Source organism: Mytilus galloprovincialis, chromosome 4 (genome assembly GCF_965363235.1).
Source record: "Mytilus galloprovincialis chromosome 4, xbMytGall1.hap1.1, whole genome shotgun sequence".
Classification (NCBI taxonomy): Eukaryota; Metazoa; Mollusca; class Bivalvia; order Mytilida; family Mytilidae; genus Mytilus; species Mytilus galloprovincialis.
In genome coordinates, this window is record NC_134841.1 from 69,334,883 (window position 1) to 69,357,860 (window position 22,978).

Here is a 22,978-nt window from a genome sequence, read left to right on the forward strand (position 1 = left end):
CAGCTATCGGGTATTTGGCTTTGGGTGTTTCTGGTGCAGGTGAGTTCAGAGGTGCAATATCGACATAGAAGGTTTTTGTTTACCCTTGTCATTATATTTTACTTAATTTGTACCTCATCGAGAAAGTGCTTTGTATATACGGTATTTTCTATCGACTTAAATCACTTTTCGTAGTTGGCTTTCTTGTGAAATTTACTACCAACTACAAAAAAAAGTGTTGGCGTATTTGTAAGATTAATATGTAGATTTGTTTGAATGTTTTGGTCAATAAAGTTGCATGTCTGTGAAGCACTTTTACGCAGTTTCGGATGCTGGTTACCAACCAATTAGTGTCACATTTTCCTATAATACCTGTTAGATTTGCATAGGAATTTTGGCGATAACAGAAAAATTAAAAAAAAAAACAACAAAAAAAAACTGTCATACAAGCTTCAAGCTAGGTAAGCGTTAAAACCAGGCTTAATCTACCATTTTCTTCTGAAAATGTCTGTAACTAGACAGGAATATGCCATTTCTTTTCCATTTGTTCCGTTGGTTGATGGGTACATTACGTCTGACTTTGTCAGTGTTTGTGGACTTTCCCTTTCAATGTGGACTCTCCCTTGGGCTTTGGTATTTTTTGTTATATTTTTATGTTGAAATACTACTGGCGATAAGTCTAAACCAAAAAAGTATAAGTAGTAAAGCACAGATTAAATCTATAAATCTATTAAAACTATTCAAATTATGTTCTAAAACAGATTGGTGTTGTTAAGTCAATGTATTTTAGAATAATTGAATTGATGGTATTTTTGCTCGTCATAACTTTTATTATCCTGATTATTGCTTTTTGTTTTGTTTCTGTCAGTATTGAAGTTTTGCTGCTTCTTTTAACAATACTTTGCCCTCAAATCGTTTGGCATTCATTCGACTTTTTACTTTTTCATTCCATTGTTTGAAATTCCATATTTTTGTAAAACAACTGCATTTTGTTGAAATTCGAAAATGTTATTATTAAACTTAAATTGTCATTTTTGTATTTTAAAATGTTCAATGTATTTTGATTTGTTTTAATATCATAATTTGTTAATATCATCCAGTCCAGTCAATCAGATTATTTGCCTTTTACATACATTAGTTCCTGCCAATTTATCTAACACATAGTTGTGCATCGTTCTAGCTGTATTTATGTTTGTATATTGTTTCTTTTATTTATAGATTGTGATTGTTGGGTCATTTATGACAGTTTTTCATAGATTTCCTTTGCGTAGTTGTACATAATTTAAAATGTGATGCCTATAGGACGCGCCACATAACAAAAGTGTTATTTCATCTTGCTGATAGAACATTGTACCCCACATCGATATCTGTGTTCTTAACAAATGTAGTGTGTTGGACATTTAACGAAGAATATCGCGTTAACCCTGTAGGGTCCGGTTTGACCTCGAAGTGAACAAAAGTTTTATTTCTCCGTAGCCTCACTGCGGCTATAAAATGAGAAACAGCGACAGAAGTGCTGTACATTTGCTTATAATTTCGTCTTGAGTGTGTTGTGATTAATTTTGTCATGGATTGTTACACGATAATAGTACTGTTCCGTTGTATAAAATCTCATCTTGTATACATATATTTTAAACAAGAAGATTCATTGAACTTGATTTATAATTCTTGAAGATATCTTCTACGAGCATTAACGTCTGGTTTCCCTTAACTTTGCTATCTTAATTGGCACCCATTATTCATGAGAATAATTAAGATATATTTTTTTTTTTGGTCATAGTCGCAACCATCGACCATTACGTTGATGTGTTCTTGTTGATTCTTATTTTCAGTAGCATGGTTTTGCAATATTACTTTTGGATGATGTTAAAAAAGGATTGAGGATCATTAGCATAAATGGGCATATATATATTTTTTGCAGACATAATGTGTTTCCCTCATATTTGATACTCGTGATAAGCATGGCTTTGTTACTGTAACCTTCAAATTTCTGACAATTGGCGAAAATGGTAAATTTAAGTAATTTTCTCGATACTGATGTTATCTTTAACCAAAGAACAAAGTTTTAATTCCAATTATTAAGATATCTAAAAAGTCAAATAACAAAAATACCGAACTCCAAGGAAAATTCAAAACGAGGTCCATTATCACATGCAAAATTCAAAAGCTCAAACACATCAAACGAATGTAAAACAGCTGTCATAATCCCAACTTGGTATCAGAGATTGCGTTATGTTTTTTTTTTTTTTTTCACTACAAAACATTTGCAAATGTATCCCAAATTTGAATGTTGCTTCTGACTATTGACATCTCAAAACTTTAAACATGAGTGTATAATTTTATTCTGTTTGACGTAATATAAAAAAAAACGAAACTCTACTCTCCCACGTGCTGATTTTGTAGACAAACGCCAGTTACCATGTCGAAGACTGATATGACAAGCATACCTACTCGAAGAAAATATGATAATATGATATGCCAAGCATACTTTCTCGGAAAAAAAATATGATATGCCAAGCATACTTACTCGAAGAAAATACTGAATATAATACATTTTATTTACTTACTTATGGTAGATACAAACATAACAAAGAAACCAGTAAAGAGTGGAATAGTGTAGCCAATTCTAAAAAAAACATTGAATACTGTGAGTTCATAAGCAACATATTATGCCATATATCAATTTATAGTTAATACAATCTGGCAGTTAAGTTACGGCAAAATCATTAGGTGTGTAATTTAACGACAACTTTTTATAAAAAATATAATTACTTTTCCATTAAAACAATATAAAATCTACACATGATTATGAATTATGTTGGTATTTTCTAAACATAATGTCCTTTTAATGTACATATTTAAAAACATTCATAAAGCTCTGACAGCAAAATTACAAAAATGGCAATTACAATTTACCAAATTATTGATCAACCTAACCAATCAGATTAATTGCATAAATATTAAATATACCTGTTCGTTAAAGGTCCTATGAGCGGATTTGTAATCAACTGTACAATTGCCTTCGATGCAAACATTAAGCCGACTTTGACGTTCTCGTTTGCTAGTTCCGCTTTTCGAATTGTTGGAACTGTCATAGTCTCATAACTTGTCACATTTATTGGTGTAATTGTTATATTTTCACATATATACTCCGAAGCTGTGTAAGCATTGTAATTTTTTGTCACAGTTTGAAACATATTTAAAGATTTATTTGAACACATTTCAGTAATATTTTTTGTGTAATATTTAGTCACATTCTGAACTTCATATGGATAATCTAATTTACGTAGAAAATTTGGCACAATTGGTACTGAAAAAAAAAAAGAAAACATATATTCAAATATAAACATAAAATATGTGATATAATTGCTAATGAGATAATACTCATCAGAGACTAAATAGCACAAACGTTAAAAAGTATAGGTCGTCGTGTAACCCTCGTCAATGAGCAAACCCCATACAGCATAGTCAGCTATTAAAGACATAGAAATGACAAATGAGAAAACTAACGGTATGATGTATGTACAAAACACTGAACGAAAACTATTATGATATACAGCAACAAACGACAACCACTGAATTACATTCTCCTGTTTTTGGGACAACCACATACAGTAGGGGTCAACATGTTTACGAGCGCCTTAACATCCGTTCTAACTTTTGACAGTGGAGTAACAGCACAACATATGAACAATTTGTTCATCGTCAAACAATAAAAAAACACTTGCTAAGGGCTTATTTCGTCAGATCAATACAAAGCAGATAAGCAAGTTACAAAATCAATGACCAGACGTGGCTATGTATAATAATTGATACATCCCCAACACAAAAAAAAAGACTCTGGTCAACAAATACGAGAGTACTCTCAGTTATTGTTCTAGTTCAAAACCAATAACAGCTACTAAAAAAGTATCGTATCCTATATTATATCGTTTAAGCTGGTCTAAAAATATGTTTTCCGACAAAGAAGGTATACATTTATCGATTATTTATTCCTGTTTACATGCCGTCGATGACCTTCATACATGACATTTCAGATATGATAACACACAGACTATAGTAAATGGTTATAGTCACGACAGTGCCACTAAACAATTTAAATGTATTGCAAACGGTTAAAACAAGAAGATTCAAGGCTGGAATCAAAAACAAAAAGTCGCACACAGACACACACGACAACCCCGTTCCTAAATAAACCAAACAAATAAATACAAAGAAGGCAAACAAAAACAAATCAGTAAAAAGAACTGTTACTGTTTACTACTAGTACATTTCACATAATCACAAAGTATCATTCTCAACTAGTGACACTGGAAAATACATATATTTGCAGTAAAAGATTCGTGTTGATTAGTTTACTATTGACACACCTATTCTATGTCCTTTCTGTTGTAAGTATGTATCAAATACTGTAGAAAAATAATAAAGTTTTATTTAAGGTGGTACCCAACACTTTCACTAAAATTAATTTGGTTCGTTTGATTTTCATTAAATTTTGACAAAGTATTTGCTTTGACCCTTTAACAAAAATATAAGAATTTCAAAATTTTGAACCAACCATTTTATCAGAAAAATTACACTGGTTATATAGCAGTTTGAAAAACACAAATTTTGATCATTGAGAAGCGTAATTGAAACGTTTAGCTGATTTTACAGAGTTATCTCCCTGTAGTGTTAGGAATAGAATGTAGAGCTTTATTATTTCAAATGAACCTTAAAGGCTATATGACCAAAAATGTATTCGCCAAAAGTTCCATATTAGAAAAGAGAAAAGGCTTACAAAGCCTGTAAGCCGACTGAACGGTATGCATTTTTCATTGTTGAAGGAGGTACGGTTGTCTATAAATGGTTTCGTGTACTACAATTAAACTCTGGTGGGTATGCAGTGTCTCATTGGCAATCATACAATATTTCCTTATTTTTATCAATATAAATGAACAGAAAGTTTAAAGGTGCTTTTAACGTCACACTATGCACTGAAATTCATCTATATTGTCGTATGCTTAATAAAATTTGTTCTGAGTAAAAAAAACAACATTACAGTATATATACATTATGAAAATTGAAGTCAAAATAAATAACCCTTATTACTTATAAATGTTAAAAAAAAAACATTACAGTATATATACATTATGAAAAATGAAGTCAAAATAAATTACCCTTATTACTTATAAATGTGATAATTTTCATTCCCATCAGATGCTAGAGAATATACAGTTACTACCATAGCCGGTTGGGGAAAACCTACAATTTAGCTAATGTTGACTTACTAGCTGGTAAGCACTGCTACATTACATTGCGTTGGTATAAGTGTTCGAAAATATGGCTTTGAATTTGAAAGACCTTCTTTATGTACTCGAACGTTTCACATAATGCAGATATTTGTTAGTCAATTTGTTTTGAATATGAAAATATATGATCTAAATATCTAACAATTATTATTTTTCAATATACAAAATATTGATAATCATTCATATTCTTTTTAGAATTATGAAATTACTCACCTACAGTTGTTAGAAGCATATTATCTAAGAAAAGAGCTATGAATACTATAACTAAAACTAATTTCCGTGACTGACGACATCTTGTTAGGCAGTCAGACATTTTGGCAGGCGATACAATGTCCTTGATAATCATGATTGTTCTATTTTCAGTCCCTTTGTCCTGAAAAGTACAAAACAAATAATTAGTTTATGTTAATTCGTGTGTTTTATCAATTTGTGACTTATTGGTTGGGGGAACGATAGTCTAAACTAGTGATAACTTTTTCTTCAAAAGATGAATAATAAATAATTAGTGATTTTAGTTTGTAGTTTTTGGAAAAAGTAAAATAACAAAAATACTGCACTCCGAATTTTTTTTTTTTTTTAAAAACCTAATCACACGGCATATTCTAAAGTTCAAATGAACCAAACGAATGGATAACAACTGATATATTCCGGACTTGGTAAATGATTTTCTTACAGAAAATGGTTGATGAAACCTTGTTGTGTAGCTATCTTAACCTCTCACTTGTATGACAGTTTCAGTAAGTATAATTATATTAACAACAATGTGTGAAAAAATGTGGCAAATGGAAGATGCAGTTGTCTGATGTTACACAGTACATAACCACGTGTTTACTATTGCAGACAAATAAGCGGTGATTGAAGGAACAAAGGTGGTACATAATCGCTGTAGTTGAGAGGACATGATTGAAACCCCCATAATATCGTTGAGATCTGAGATGTATTTTAAGAGGAAAGATAATAAGATCAAATTAAAGAATTTATAACATACGAAGCATAGAGATTCAAGTGATTCTACTCTGATGACAAATTAATAATACGACTTCGGTAAACTTTGAATTTCTTCGTTAGACACAATTTAGTTATTATCAGTCCACAAAATTACTATATTTATTTTATTTGTCATGACGTGATGGATGCTTCCAAAATTTTAGATGCTAGACTTCTCAAATGAATAGAACAAAATTTCTAAAAGGGAAATGAGCCTGTATTCAGTGGTTATCGTTTGGTTCTGTGTATCATATTTGTTTTTCGCTCATTTTTTTGTACATAAACTAGACCTTTAGTTATTTCGTTTGAATTGATTAACATTTCTCATTTCGGGGTCTTTATAGCTGAGTATGCGGTATAGGCTTTGCTCATTGTTGAAGGCCGTACTGGTGACCTATAGTTGTGTTTTTAATTTCTGTTTCATTTTGTCTCTTTATGAGATTTATCCCATTGGCAATCGTACCATATCTTCTTATTTGTATACACATTTTTAATAGAGGAGTTGGAACGTGCTTACCACTCCGAAATTAGTGTTCATCCGGTTCTTATTGGCGTTATCGTGTTGCTTATTTTTTTAGTTTACTTTGTAATGCTTTGTGGGCTGCCTTATTGTCGTTTTATTTTTGGCATGGTATTTTTTTTTTTTAATTTTATTTGCTTCTTTTGTATGGTATTTTTACATGCACAATGCTTCTTTTGTATGGTATTTTTATATGCACAATGCTTCTTTTGTATGGTATTTTTACATGCACAATGCTTCTTTTGTATGGTATTTTTATATGCACAATGCTTCTTTTGTATGGTATTTTTATATGCACAATGCTTCTTTTGTATGGTATTTTTATATGCACGATGCTTCATTGGCTCATATTGCTTTATCATGAATTTTGTCAGCTTATCGTGTTAACGTAAAATTATAGCACCATGAATGTTTTATAATCTATTGGATTCTACTTTCACCATCTTAATTTATAATACTCTGTTGTTAAAAGATGGAAATGAATAGTCTGCAATATTTCTTTGAAATTTTCAAAAATTACAATGACCAAAGTTTTTTTCCCTTGAGTAAATGTTAGAAGCTACATCTATTTAGTTGTCGCGTCGTTTAAACGATGAACATTTGCTTAGAATACATCACATACCAAAACCGCCATTTAATGAGATTAAGCTTGTTTGTTACGCTGTTATTGGCTCATAGAAAAGTATCTTAATATTCGCAAGCTAATTGACTTATTGATTAATCTTTTTAATGTAAATGTTTCCATATTGAATACAGAAGTCAAATAACGGCATGTTACATTAGTTTATTGATACAAGTATTTAATTCTTTGACGGTATTGACGCAGAAGGTCGCTTATGTCCATCCTACAAAACGCAATGAACAACCGGAAGTCACTTGAAGAGTTTGGGTGCAATATCGAGTTTGTACTCGGACACCCTCACATTTAGCAAATTGTTAATCGATGTTGATAACGATGGGAGACCATTGTGTTGGAGATTGATCGCTTTAAGATCAAAGGAAATCTGTTTTACTCAAAAACATCAAGGATTTCTTGCTTCAAATTATTATTTTTGTCGCTGACGTAATTATAAATTAAACAATTTAGAGATTACTCAAAAAAGGTGGACATCTCTGAATGCCTTGTCATTATTTTTTTCTCTCACTCCAATGAAACCAGAAAAAAATCCTTGATTGAATGATTTAATAATTGGTGTTTAATGCCACTGTCAGCACTATTGGCTATTTCGTCTCGGTCAGCTTTAGTGGTGAACAGTGTTCAGAGAGAACCACTGACTGTCGGTTTGGGGAAAATGACTATCATGGTCATTGGTGAACAGTGTTCAGAGAGAACCACTGAATGTCGGTTTGGGGGAAATGACTATCATGGTCATTGGTGAAGAGAGTCGAGCGCACTTGGCCAGTGCAGAGCTCTAACTTACAACCTCAATGTTGACAGGCTGACGATACAGTGGTTGCACTGTTTAGACCACTCAGCCACAATGGCCCAAAACATTCAACAACATCATTTGGAAAACTAAGATGGTTTAATATATCATCACATCTTTATGCGGTCATAGTACAATGTATTTGGGATCGTATACATTGAAGTTGAAGTTTTGTTTATATCAATATTATGAATCTGTGAATATGTCTAGATTTCATTGCAAAATGTATGTTATCGCCATATGAGACACAAATTAACATTTTTAAGGAGATGTGATGTAAATGTCGATTAGAAAGTTAGAGCAAACAAAAACCCGAGACATATAGACATCTAACTTAACGTTAATATAAACAATTACTGTTATTATGCAATCTATTTGAAGGGAATGCTGTTTTTGTAGAAAATATATATATACGAAATAAAAGCTAGTGAAACGCTTCTTACTAAAATGTGATGGTAACTTGCTTTCATCTCTTCAAATTGTCATCTGTTTTTAGGACATTTCCTCTAGAGAAAACACAAATATCAAGAACAACATTCATAAAAGATTTCAAGAAGTCTCGTCTATGAATATAATTGAAATTGGTAGTATTTATGATAGGCCAAAGGGTATTTAAAAACCTACAATATAATTGAGAAAGAAATCAAATTTTATAACTGCACTATAACACGCGTATAGACCATCATTTTGAATAAAAACCTACGTTTTTACTCCTTTATTCCATTTATTAACATTTTCTCTGGTCTGTTTTACGACAGTCTTTTGCTGTTCACGCCACTTTCATTTATATTTTTCCTAACAATATTTATTAGACCACAAATCGATAAATTAACATGTTAACTATTCAATATCTAACAGGAATATACTCACATAAAGTATCAAATGACAAATAAATATAAAACGTATCAATGTAAATATAACGGAATTTGATGAGACTGTCATCAAAATGAGAGGGTTCGCGCTATAAAACCAGGTTTAATCCACCATTTTCGTCTCCGTGATTGGTTTTTTTTTTTTAGTTTTATTTTTTGGTTACTTTTGCTTGTTTACTTGTTTCTTTTATCTTGAGTTTTGTATTCCGTTAATAGCCTTACTGATATTATAACAAAATTTCAAATTGACAATAAACTCATCATAGATACCAGGACTAAATTGTGTATATACGCCAGACGCGCGTTTCGTCTACAAAAGACTCATAAGTGATGCTCGAATCCAAAAAAGTTAAAAAGGCCAAATAAAGTACGAAGTTGAAGAGCATTGAGGACCAAATACAGCTAAGGTTATCTATGCCTGAGGTAGAAAACCCTTAGTATTTCAAAAATTCAAAATTTTGTGAACAGTAAATTTACAAATATAACCATATCAATGATAATTCAACTTAACACGACTTATAGAATGCGTAGCATATTAAATGGTTGCTGGCTTGATAATAAGGTTTACTTACATAAGGTCACACATATCATATTTTAGTGGTTAGATACTTTTTAAATAAATCTACACAATCAATTTAGCACAGCAGCATAAAATGCACATTTTAGAAAGAAATCGTCTGTATTTGCGGTTGCAACTGAGATGTCTTAAACTTAAAAAGAAATCAGTGCAGTGTCATCACTTGCAGGTTTTGCACGATGTTTAAATTGTTGCACTAAGTTTTTTTATTTCAAAAAAATACCCCAAAAAATGAGGAAGATAAAAAATTGAAGAAAAAAAATTCCAAAAAGATTACGGAAACAACACATTAAAACAATTTAAGAGATCAGATGTAAAAAAAAATGTCCAGTTTGCATGCATGATATACTCTTACGACTCTATAACGTCGCAAGTTACGTGGTGTAGTGGTTAGTGCATCGGACTACACACACAAAGGTTCCTGGTTCGATTCCCGTTCCGGGATGAAGGGACTGAAGTTTCGGCTCTCCCTTGACACCAGTTGCGAGTATGGTCTTGAGGGAACGATGATAGTCCGTCGGAAGGGGATGATAAATGGCTGACCCGTGTTAAGAGAGAGAGCCATATCTCTTGCAAGTTAAAGACACCCTTGTAGATTTCGAAAAAGAGCAGGCTAATGCCGCTACAAGGCAGCACTCGAACCCGCAAAGTGGAAAGAGATTAATATAAGTCGCAAAACTTGTTTCCTAATCCACTATGAATAAATATGTTTAAACTAAGTTAAGTTTTATGGTAAATATAATCAAATGCAATCATAAGAAAACTTACCAGTTGGTACGATCATAAAATATCAATATCACGGATGCAACAACTTATGATCAGTTTCCGTATCAATATTCCTTTTTACACCTTTATTTTCATAACGTCATCTTATTAACAGTTTCTCCCATATATATGAATTTCACCTGCTTTGTTTCTTGTGGGATAGCTTTAGAAATATACTAACAGTTTTTACGAATCGTTGGATGCGACAAGCAAAATCAATTAAAGTAAATTCCTGAGCAACTTACAATTTTATGCACAACGTTCATGCTCAGATTGTTTTATCATATATAGCTCTTTTTCTTCGACAGAAAGATACCGAAGCATTTTATGGAAATATGTTTGGAAAATGAGTATTCAGCGACAAAAATATTCATGAAAAATGTAGCATTGAATATTTATATTTAAAGTTTAAAATTAGCATAAATGAGTGTTAAGCTTTGTCTAAATTTAATTTACTATAATTAAATATTCAACTGCTTTGAAATTTTCCTGTTCAATGTTGTATTTCAATTAAAAATAATAGATTAAGGCGATGTAGATGAAATCGGTGGCATTTTAGATTTTCGTGAATTCTGTATGCATTTACATCTCGCTGAATTCGAATATTCAAAAATAAATAATGGAGTTTTTTTTTATTTCCAGAGTGAAACATGCCTATAAATTTGTATGTAGTGTACGTAAAAAGGGGACAAAATGCACATGTCACTTCAATTTTTGGAAAACCACTCCACAGATTTTTTTTTCTTTACAAAAATATGAAAATGCTATGAATATTTCCACCAAACTAAATTCACCGAATTCTATTGAGAAACGGAATAAGTTAGTGTTTTCAACGTCAATAGGTTTCGATTTTAATTCGGTTTTAAAGCCATTTACGGTTCTATGGATACGTTTTTCATAATTGAATTTGTAACAGAAATCAAAGATACATATAAAAAAGATATGGTATGTTGCCAATGAGACAGCTCTCTACAATAGACAAAATGACAAATAAAATTTACAACTATAAGTCACCGTAAATGAACATCTAAATACTTTTGTTGTTTAGACCAGCAGTAATAAACTACAATAACATAATACCCATTTTTTTTTAATTCTGTTACAGTGCAATTAAAGCATATGATTAAATAGCTACTGAATTTCAGATACCTGTTAATGTATGACTACAAAAGTAAAGGCAAATACATTAATAAGTGAAACAAAGAATTGAAACCTCGTAAATTTCAAAATGTTTGATATATAACAGTTCCAAAGGCAATGATTCTTACAATTAGTTTACTGTATGCATATATTTTCATTCATAAAATTCTTCACAGTATCCAAATATTAATTATTCTTATTGAATTCGAACAGCCTTTATTCTATATCTTCCACATCAAAACAAAAAAAATCAAAAAAAAAATCAAAATAAATGAATGAGCTGGATTTGGAATGGCAAATATTTTTTGACAATTATCATTTTTACGTTAACATTTATATGTTCTTCTAGAAACTGTTGTAAAGACATCCCCATACTAAGTTAACTTTTCCTTTTATGTTATGTTCAAATGCATTTTAGCAATAATACCATGAACGCTTTATAGGTTTACAAGTGCGCTCTGTAAACTTTGTTTCGGTCGACCAATCTGTTTACTATACCCAGACAGACACTCAGTTTGTATTGTTTTTACGGTCTAGGAATCATTTCATGACAAACAAAATGAGATCTTTACAGAATACTCGAAGTCATTACTATCAGCCATCAAATCAGAACACCAAAGCTTTCAATTGATTTTATTGGTTTTGTTTACAAATTTGTCCTGTCAATTTACACTAACAATAGAGATCTTGTTTGCCGCTGATTGTTACAACTATCAGTGATTTAATTCATTAAATCAACACATGAATAAATGAGTGGTGAAAACAAAAACGGTCAAATATCTATAGTTTTTTTTATTTGTTTGAATAAAAGGAAATATTAGAAATTGCATAATAAAACTGTTATCTACTGCATTGTGTTAGTCAGTAAATGGACATTGGTAGACAATATGTTTATATTAACACGAGCAAAATTTTATCTAATAACCTCATAAAAATGTAAATTTACATCATATATCGATATACTTTTAATAATAGCAGACTATTGTTTGTAACCCTATTAACAGCAATTCTGCATCAGATCAATTATTTCAATTAAAACGACGCATATAAAAAAAGAAGAAAACGAACAACCATCCAATCTTTGCTTAATTAATATGTATTGCTGTTTTATGATCGTTTTCTACGTGCAACAATAACTGCAAATATCTTCATGTTTATGGATTCTATACCGAAATTCTTTTGATTCGTGTTTTTTATATGAAAGTTTTTATGGTTTCAAAATAGAAAAACATATTAAGGCAATGTCAAATATAATGATGCAACAGTTTTCAGTTTTGTATATGTAGGACTCGGAGGTGCGATGAGGACGCTGAAGTGCGATGGTCTACGCAGAAGTGCGATGGTCCTTTCGCTGAAGTGCGATGGGGTTGCATTGCGTTTGGACGTTTTTCAAATAAAATGTATTGATAGTAGTATTAATTTTTACTTCTCTTCAAGTATGCATCACATAATTTTATGTGGACAACATAATAATAAAATCAAAATCAATTATCAGCAATGTTTTCGAGATATCAAGTAGCTATGATTGTTAAGTCTTGAGATGAAACCTGCTTTGTAAGAAAACACGCAATCTTAATAATTCTATTGTGCGTACATTGTATATACAGTATTCATCTTCTGCAATTGATTAGGCAAAAATAAACCCGAATGGTCCAAACTTGGTGTACTTCTCAATTTCTGATGCTCAGAAGAGAAGCATCTAATTCTCAAGGGTGTTTTTTTTTACAGAAAAAGAATCACGTCTCACTATATATGAGTCAAGTATAAATGTACTTAATGGTTTTTATTTCTTAAAAACTGTTATGATATCAGATAAATAGATACATGAGTGTTGTGGGCAATTTCTTCACTATGATATGGCCAAATACAAGTTAATAGTGTATTTGACAAAATTTGATGTGTCCTGTTAGTTAGTACTATAGACGTCAAATTTAGACCATCGCACTTGAGCGTACAAGTTAGCGTCACAATGTCGCCATCGCACTTCAGCGTGTTAACCAACGCACTTTAGTTTGAACCATCGCACTTTAGCGTGACTAACGCGGTTCGGTTTACCATCGCGGTTCCGAGTCCTACATGTGTACATATATAAAAGAAAACGACACTGAATCTGCTCTGTTTTTGGGGTGCTTCTCGGGAGTAAATATCAGTAAGGATCAATAGAACCAATAGTTTTACAAAATCAAAACATGTTAGAAAAAATAAAACCTCTTAAGTCAAAAAACTTTGCAGGAAGTTTGGTTCCATAGCTTTGTAAGACAAACTTTTTTTTAAATCAATGCAAATCTATCGAAAGTGAATGTCGTCATGCTCCCACTAGAACGATTTCAGTCATAAAGACATTTCAAAGCATCTTTTGTACTGATAAATCGCCAAATCCTTATATATGGATTATCAAATTTAAACAGGATATTTTTTTTCTATTTCTACAAATGTCAACCAAAGTGCATTGGATTACTATACATAATTTGTCAAATATCTTCTCCAGAATACTCTTATTTCCGCCTGACGACTTCCTTCAACAATTTGTTTAGAGATTATAAATATAAAAGGACAATGCAGCAGTAATGGAGTGATCAATGTGTTGACAGAAAACTTCAGTCTCTTAGAGATGTTCATTTCAGAAGAAGAGCAGGAGTGCTTGTTCATAATGAATTAATTAATTACCGGAAGAGTAAATGACAATACCGTTCTCTATTGTCATTTATAAAATACACATGGATAAATAATTCAATCCCGTTTTGGAAGCAATTTGCTTCAAGATAAAGATGGTCTCGTGTTTGATTAGAGATTATTTTCTCCAAGATCCCGCCAGCCAATATTCATGGATTGTGTTTTCGATTCAGAATAATGTCTTTATTATGGAAATTTTATTTCTCTACTGATTTTAAATCAAATCAGATAAATTAAACATTAGATAGGACGACTCGTGGCAAGTCAACTAGCGAATATACGATAACGTCATGTCAGCTGTTTTGCAAAATACATTTACCGTAAGGTGTCCGTCAATACTATGTCATGATGACTTGGACGTTTATCTTTTTTTTTCTAAATCTAATTTTACAAAAAAAGACTCAGAGAGCAAAGAGATTTCCCGATCTAAAACGTTTTTTCCAGTTCATTTTTATTTGGTCTACAGAACATTTCAGTTTTATTTTCTTTTACACCCCATATTTACCTTGACTCATACAATTTTAAAATGACCAGAATTTATTAACGAAGTTTATAAAGCAATTCCTTAAAAGATTTAGAAAAATACAAGACCAGACAATTTTATTCTTTAAAACCTCTGCACACATATGCATGTCGATAATTGGTATGCTGTTTTACATTCTGATAAATCTATATTGGGTAGAGGTGGCAATAAGCTACGAACGAACTTATTGTTTAAAGAAAAACAATTGAACCGGAGTAATACTGCAAAGTAGCTTTACCCTTCAGTCACAGAAGTGCTTTTGTCGAATTTAGATGTGTTGTTGCTCCCCTAAGGATTGAAACAAGGAGATATGAAAATGTTGTTTTAGAAAACGGAGTGTGACATATATGTGACGTTTTTATTGAAGATGAAGCGCATGTTTTATTGAGATGTCCTCTTTATGACGATTTTAGAAACCATTTATATTATGTTGCTGAAACTTTTAATGAAAATTTTAATACTTTAGATGATAACCAAAAGTTAGTGTTTTTATTCTAAAATGTAACTTATTTATTTTAAATTGATTTTATTCATGTTTTATTTATTTACTTTTTAAAAACAAAACACGATTATTTCGTTTTATTCTTTTTATACATGTATAACCCCTTTAAAATATTTTTTTTATCACATATTATTTATATTTTACGTCATACTTAATTGATTCATTTCTATTTTAAGTTATGGTTTTATTTAATTTTTTTTATTGTTTTATTATGTGAAAATTCGGATAATTTTAAACATTTTTGACATTTATAACTTGTATTTGTTAAATAGTATATATTTGTATATATGGTGTCTCATAAGCCTATCTAGGCTGGAACTTTGTTTTATTTATTATTGTGCAATGACATTGCACAATAATAAAATATTATATAATCTGTATAAAAATCTGTAGACAAGTATGTGACACTTTAATAAAATAAATTAGTATTATGCAAATAAAAATGATACGTGTGTGTCCCAAAACCAGTCAATTGATTTTAAAAAGGCGTTGAGATTTTATATATGGTAAATAGTATTTTATTTCATAATGTTAAGTGTCTTATATCTATACATTTTAATAGTATATTATAATTCTGTATAGAATGGCTCTCATTTTATTTAGTGTTGTTTTACAATGTATAAAACGGGGTTAATTGTACTTGTCGCGAGATGAAATTGTAATAAAACATTGAATTGAATTTAATCGCATAGGTACAAATAATAAGTGGTTTAACAAAAATTACTCTGACTTTATTTTAGTTTTCATATCTTAACTCATTTTAGCTTTCACTCAAACAAATGTTTTATTAGGCATAACAAAATAGTATGTGTGGTTCCAGTTACATCTTAAAGCAAGTTAGGGTAGCTAGGTAGGGATTTTTTATTCTATGTGGGTTTTTTTTTTTACATTGAGTCTTTGGGAGCAACATTCTGGCTTTAACAGTGCTTAATGAATAATCCCCAAAAAATCTTTATACCGCAGTCCCACTAGGCAACGATCGCATTACTATCTGTTTAAAAATGCAATAGTACGATTCCTGCACGACCTTGCCGTCCTCATCACGCTCTTCTTACGACCTGACTACGTTCATACTGCGACAAACATTCTCATTGTCATTTTCACATAAAATATATTAAATCTCTCCAGGTTTTGTTTGTCTGTATGACTTCTTGTCAATTTTCTCTAACAGCTCAACCATGCTTCTCGTTTTTATATAGATTGGACCGTTGGTTTTCTCGCTTGATTTGTTTTACGTAAGTAATTTTTGGGCCCTTTATAGCTTGCTGTTCGGTGTGAGCCAAGGCTCCGTGTTGAAGCCGGTACCTTGGCCTATAATGGTTTATTTTTATAAATTGTTACTTCTATGGAGAGTTGTCTCATTAGCACTCATACCACTTATTCCTATATCTATTGACACATATGTGTCATCTCTGCTATATATATATCGTTCACTAAAATGTCGTCATTTGAGCTTTATGGACCAGCAATAGGTTGTAATTTGGGTTGGATTGGTTGGTCCGACATCTCTGCTTGATCAGGATTCGTTACTATCAGAGCTCCCTTTGCCTCTACACCAACCCCTACTATCAAGCCAACGTGTTATAATAGATTTTAGTGGCATGACTGTATAATTGTTTCCGCGAAATCTACGTATTAATCAGAAATAGAAAGAATGGAACTGTATTGATATGGAACACGATGTTGATGACTGCTGAGAACGTAGTAAGATCGCGGTATGAGCGTAGTTTAATCGTGGTAAGAACGTGCTATAATCGCAGTAGAAGCGTTGCAAGATCGTGTTGCAATCGGATAACTCGTGGTATGGTCGTAGTGAGAACGTGATGAGCGTAGAAAGATCTTGATAAGCGTAGTGAGGTCGCAGAACAAGCGCGATGAGAACGTGGTATAATCGTAGTGGGATCGCTGTAAAAACGTTATGAGGACGTAGTAGCATCGTGAAAGCAACGGAAATTTACATTTCCAGCCGCTCATACCGCGACCTCACCACGATCTGAATATATTTTAGATCGCGGTGAGCGTGTTTCAATCGTGGTCTAATGGGACTTGGGCTTTAGTATATGCTATTATTAAGATTTAAAATAAGGATAGATAGAGTAACTGAAACCACACATATATTTTGATTTCGCCTAACACTGGCAATGCATAACGGAGGACCTGACCCTCACTCAAATATTGGGTTATAGTAGTACCCCGCTCTACCAAAACAATCAATAGTTCAAACATAACGAAATTATATATTGAGCTTTCAAATTCTGCTTCAATAAATAAAGGACAAAATTATTTGTTTAAATTTGCTTGCCATAACAAAAATATTTCAACGATAACTTCTTCCACAAGCCGATCCAAAGTCTGTTTTGTCATCTACTAGTATCATGTTTACTGTGTTGATAGTTTTAATTTTCTGCGTTTAAAAAAGGAGTGGATTTTATTCTCAGTTATAAAACATGTCCAATGTTTCTATGAGCTCCATATCGTTTCTTACAACACGTACACTCTCTAAGCTATCTTCAGTAAAAATAATATAGCTGAAGTGCTGATAAATCTACAACTGTTTTGTTTATTTGGAGTCCTATTTACACAGTTCTTTGAATTTAATAGATCTGATATTCCTTAAATAAAGAGTAATGATCTTGTAGTGGTTATTGCATTTCTGGTCTCTGGTTATTTTTCTAATGTTATTAATTTTTTGGTATCTGCTATTCTCATTTTCTCAGCTCTGATTTAAGTCATGCTCAATAAACAATTGGTTTGATTTATCAAAATGAAAGATATCGTTAGTTCACATCTAAATATCCCATACAAATAAACATGGCATAATGTATTGTTAAAAGTTAAATGATAGTTACCGATTAACGGCTTTCTCAGATTGAGAAAAAAAAATCCTGAATGAAAAGTTCGATTCTTTTACAGCTGACGTCAACACGGCAGAGAAAAGGCAAACACAAATTCTTTGTTGATCTAAAATCACATATCAGTACATGCATGCATCATAATTCTTGCATCAGATGTCCATCGATTTGCATAACAAGCTTAACATCCCTCACGACTTATAGCCCACATATCAGATCCCTTACAACTTGCAGCACATGGATCAGATCCCTTACAACTTGCAGCACATGGATCAGATCCCTAACGTCTTACAGCACATATATCTGATCCCTAACAACTTGCAGCACATGGATCAGATCCCTAACGTCTTACAGCACATGTATCAGATCCCTAACGTCTTACAGCACATGTATCAGATCCCTAACGACTTACAACACATATACCAGATCCTTAACGACTTACAACACATATATATATATATACCTATCAATCGTCTAGTCTTTGCTTACATTTTAAACCAGTTTTGCATGTTCCATCAAGTACGCTTACAAATCAAAAGATGGGGAAGACAGATACTCCAAAACAGGGAGCATCAAAACCCCCAAAATGGCTAACAAAACAGCCAGTATCCATCTATTAAGATCAATTTACCTTAGGGAGTTGCTACTTAAGTATAAGTTAAATTGTAAAATATTTTAACTGAAAATTCACAAATAAAATAATTCAATCCGGACCAAAGCTCTAGAAAATAAGCTGATGGTACCCCCTGAGAACTGACAGTCCGCCAGCAACAGACCTGCGCAAGTTTTTTAACATTATTATTATTCAAATATAGACTGGCTTGCTAAGGTAAGGGAATAAAATCTTTAAATTATTATATAGATGTTAATTTTAAAATAGTTAGGTATGAGTAACGAACCATTGCAAAACAAATCACAATCTACAGGTATTAAGCATGCAGCAATAATTTATTTTCTATACAATATGCAATTGAAAGGTCTAATTTGTCATGAGTCAAGAAAAGTAGTGAATACATTTAATAAAGACTAAGAAATCAACCATCAACAACAAATTCCACAAAAGACTAAGCATGTATGGTGCTTGGACTTGAAGTAAACACTGACAAGGTCACTGGTGTAAGCCAAGAACATGAAGATATGACAGGCACATTAGTGGTTTTAGTTTTGCAGAAATGAAAACAAAAATTAATTCATGAGTCCGATGTGCTTTTCTGGATTTTCCTCCACCAGGAACGCTCAAAGCCGAATATTGAAAGCCGAGGATGTAGAATCATATTCAAAACAGTGTGGCTGTGGATATTGATTGACGACCTAAATTATCCCACTGACTGAGACAGATTAGGTGAACGTTTGTCTATAACGATCACTGCTCACTACTCACTTATTATAGAATTTAAACTGTGGGGCCATCAAAGGTTCTTAACGCCTTTAATAAAAAAAAATCGAAAAATTAATCAGGAATAACCTATATGTTTTGATTTATATTATTGATGTAAATCAAAACATCGTGTGATTCCTGATTAATTTTTCGAATTACTTTATTAAGGTTTTGAGAACCTTTGGTGACCCCACAGTTTAAGTGTCTTTAATAGTACATAGTGAGCCGTTGTCGTTACAGATAAAAGTTCACATAATCTGTCCCAGTCAAAGGGATAATTTAGGTCGTCAATCAATGGCCACAGCCACACTGTTTTGAATATGATTCTATAACAACCGAAACAGTTGATGAGCTATCAAAAACAAACAGCTTCACATTAAAAAAAACTAACTTTGTGAGAAAACCGAACTCTAATCACAACCTCTAACAGATGTCGATATAAGTAGTCCGAAAGGATAAGCATAATTCTACCTTGCATGTAAAACTTGCCGTATCGTCCATTGGTCAAATTAATGCCGATTATGAATAGCTAATTCGGCCTTGAAAGATAAAAATCTGTTAAAAGCGAGAACTATACCAAAATACTCAATTCTGATGCATTCATAGTATAACGACAAAGTTTGCCTTTAATCTTATATCTTTAAGAAAAAAATCCCTACTACAACAGAGAAATAGAAAAATTACCTTTAACTGTTCGAAAATTTGTTCCAAATATATAAATCACGTGAGTATTGTTGTGTCTTATTGGATAAAAATGTACAGGAAACTGTTCGTATCAAAATCATTTAGATCATTTTATACTTTGTTTGTATAATATTTGTATCAACTGGATTTTGATGATATATAAAACATGAATGGAATATTCGTTTCGATATGTTAAAGTAATGACGTCATTCTAAACTTCATCAATGAAAAATTCAACATTATAGTCTATTTATGCTTTAAATAGACTCAAACAAACTCGTGAAGCATACATACTATTAACTACTTAAAGTCTAAGGTATTATTGAATAAATTCAACAATAGTTAACCGAATTCCCCTGTAAAGTTCATGGGATCAGATATCATTGTTCGTATGTCATACAGTTGCATCCGTTGCTTTACTTTGTCGTAAATTCAAAGTCTCTTTTGTCAATATAACAGAACTATAATCAACTGTTATACAAGTTAGAGGTTAAGCTAGTTATCAAACCCGGTATAAAACGTACTCCGAGGCATATGCCAAAATCAAAAGCTCAAACACATCAAACATATGGATTACAACTGTCACATTCCTAACTTGGTACAGACATTTTCCTATGTAGAACATTATGGATGACACCACTTTATTCTTCAGAAAATTCTTGTACCAAGTCAGGAATATGACTGTTGTTTTCAATCCGTAATGTGGATTGATATAGTTTATGTTTGCGTTTGTCAGTTTTTATGGATACCCCTCCCCTTTTAAAATTTACCTTGGAGTTCGGTAATTTTGTTTATTTTTTTCAGACCTAAGTACTCAAATTGAACAAATATTTGTAGGTATAGTATAAGGACAGTAGATGGACAGTTTCTAATGACTTGCATCACACTGTTTTCTGGTGTTCCTAACGGTTCAGTCTTTAGTTTCTATCTAACTATCTTATACAGAAAGTTTCAATTCTTTTGAACTTGGCCAGTTCAGTATCTAATAATGGGTCTTGTTTAATTCGTGTTGATAAAATGAGTTGTCTGTGAAAAATTCCTCATTATTCTTTTGTTTAGTCAATTGAAACAGCCATATGCACATCTCCCCTTTTTATACATGTATGAAAAACTTTAAAAATAAATGATTGGGTTGAATAAAGAGTCAGCCCTTATAATCACAGTTTTACTATATCTCAAATAGATCTCACATGTGTAAGCCAACTTTGACTGTAAAAACAACAAATACGCCGGAATATCGATATTAGCGTATTGGTATAAACAATGCAATTATACTATTAGTATGTACTATTATGGTGGACAACTTTTGTTTCGGTCGTAATTGTGAAGATATTACAGGAAAATTCTTTTTCTTCTTTTCAATTACATTCAACATCAAGAATCGCTGACATGACAGAATGAAAGTCATCAAACTAACACGACCACTCGCCATCTCTAGCTCTTAATATAAAAGTATTGATAATATTCCGAAACAAAACCTAACCAATTTAGCCCTCTACGCATATAAAGTAATATTTCGAGACACCGTATGCATATTTATGCATATAAGTACGTTAGAAAAGCCTTGTATTAATATTGCCTATACATATCTCCTATTTCCATATCTCATCAAAGAGGATTAGGGCACTGGAATTGTTTACATAACGAACAAATTCTTCTTGTGTTACAATCGATTTCAATTTCTGATAGCGAGTAACAAATGGTCGAATAATGTTTTGTGGTGCAGATTGCTGTCGTACCAAAACGAAGTTGCATTAAAAAGTATGAATAATGATGGAAAATGTTAGTTTCTACGTCCTTCGAACAAAACTTACACAAGAAAAACAAACACAGTGAACTGAAACATCTACAGCATTTAGCGATAGCACTCTTGAGTGCTTAAATCTGATGTTTAAATAACCATTGCGGTTTGATCAAGAAAGTATGAAATTACACGATAATGGTTTTATAGCTTTGAGTTTTTAAGTGAAGTGATCCAGTTAACGTCATTACGACGTAATACTTTTCACCAGGATATAAATGAATTATAGTTTTTCCAACTTATGTACTGAAATATAAATAAAGATTATAGGTTATTCTAGTCAATGCTCTTCAACTTTGTATTTGATTTGGCTTTCAATTTTTTTTTATTCCAGCGCCACAGGCAAGTCTCCAGTTGATGAGTGTTTAAATGCATCTTTTTATCAAGTGAGAATGGTAAATCCCAGGCATACCACATTTATGTACCCCATTTGTTTAATACATGTTGCTGTGTTCCATATTTGCTTTTCGTTCATACTTTGTACTATGAAGTTAGTTTTCTAGTTTGAATTGTTTTTCTTTGTCATTTCAGGGCCTTTTATAGCTCACTATGCGGTATGGGCTTAGCTCATTGTTGAAGATCGTAAGGTGACCTATAGTTGTTAATTTCTGTTTCATTTGGTCTCTTGTTAAAAATTGTCTCATTGGCAATCACACATCTTTTTTTTTTTTGCTTTTAGTAATATCATTACGACGAATCTAGCAAAGGCTTCTTTGTTAAAAAAAAAACGACATGTAGGAACATTATATTTTGCTAGAATATTCGCGAACAGGTCTACTATGTTCTGAGAGGAACTACGTACTTTAGGTGGAATTTTGAAGCGAAAAGAGCAGATAGCAGAAACTATGCACTTTTGCAGGTTTCAATGAAAATATTAAAGTCAGACGTTTAATGATTTGAAGACTTGTGTTGTTCAATTTAAAACTATGTTCTGTTGTATTTGGAGCATTCCAATTGATTTAAATTGTTTATTTGTTTAAAACTGTCCTTTCACTTTGATGTTTTGT

The 22,978-nt window shown here is 31.9% G+C and overlaps 1 protein-coding gene across 2 annotated transcripts in view; it reads right to left on the reverse strand.

Moving 5' to 3' along the window:
- Positions 1 to 22,978, reverse strand: part of LOC143072820 (synaptic vesicular amine transporter-like) — a 42,694-nt gene that overhangs the window by 13,659 nt on the left and 6,057 nt on the right. The window contains exons 1-4 of one of the 2 annotated variants that reach the window (XM_076247925.1): positions 10,422 to 10,590; positions 5,484 to 5,643; positions 2,950 to 3,289; positions 2,547 to 2,605 (exon numbers count right to left, since the gene is read on the reverse strand). In XM_076247925.1, coding sequence (XP_076104040.1) covers positions 2,547 to 2,605; positions 2,950 to 3,289; positions 5,484 to 5,616 — 532 coding nt within the window. In that variant the 5' untranslated portion in view covers positions 5,617 to 5,643; positions 10,422 to 10,590. Of the gene's footprint in view, positions 1 to 2,546; positions 2,606 to 2,949; positions 3,290 to 5,483; positions 5,644 to 10,421; positions 10,591 to 22,978 lie in introns of those variants that run through there. The other variant, XM_076247924.1, reaches the window with a different exon arrangement.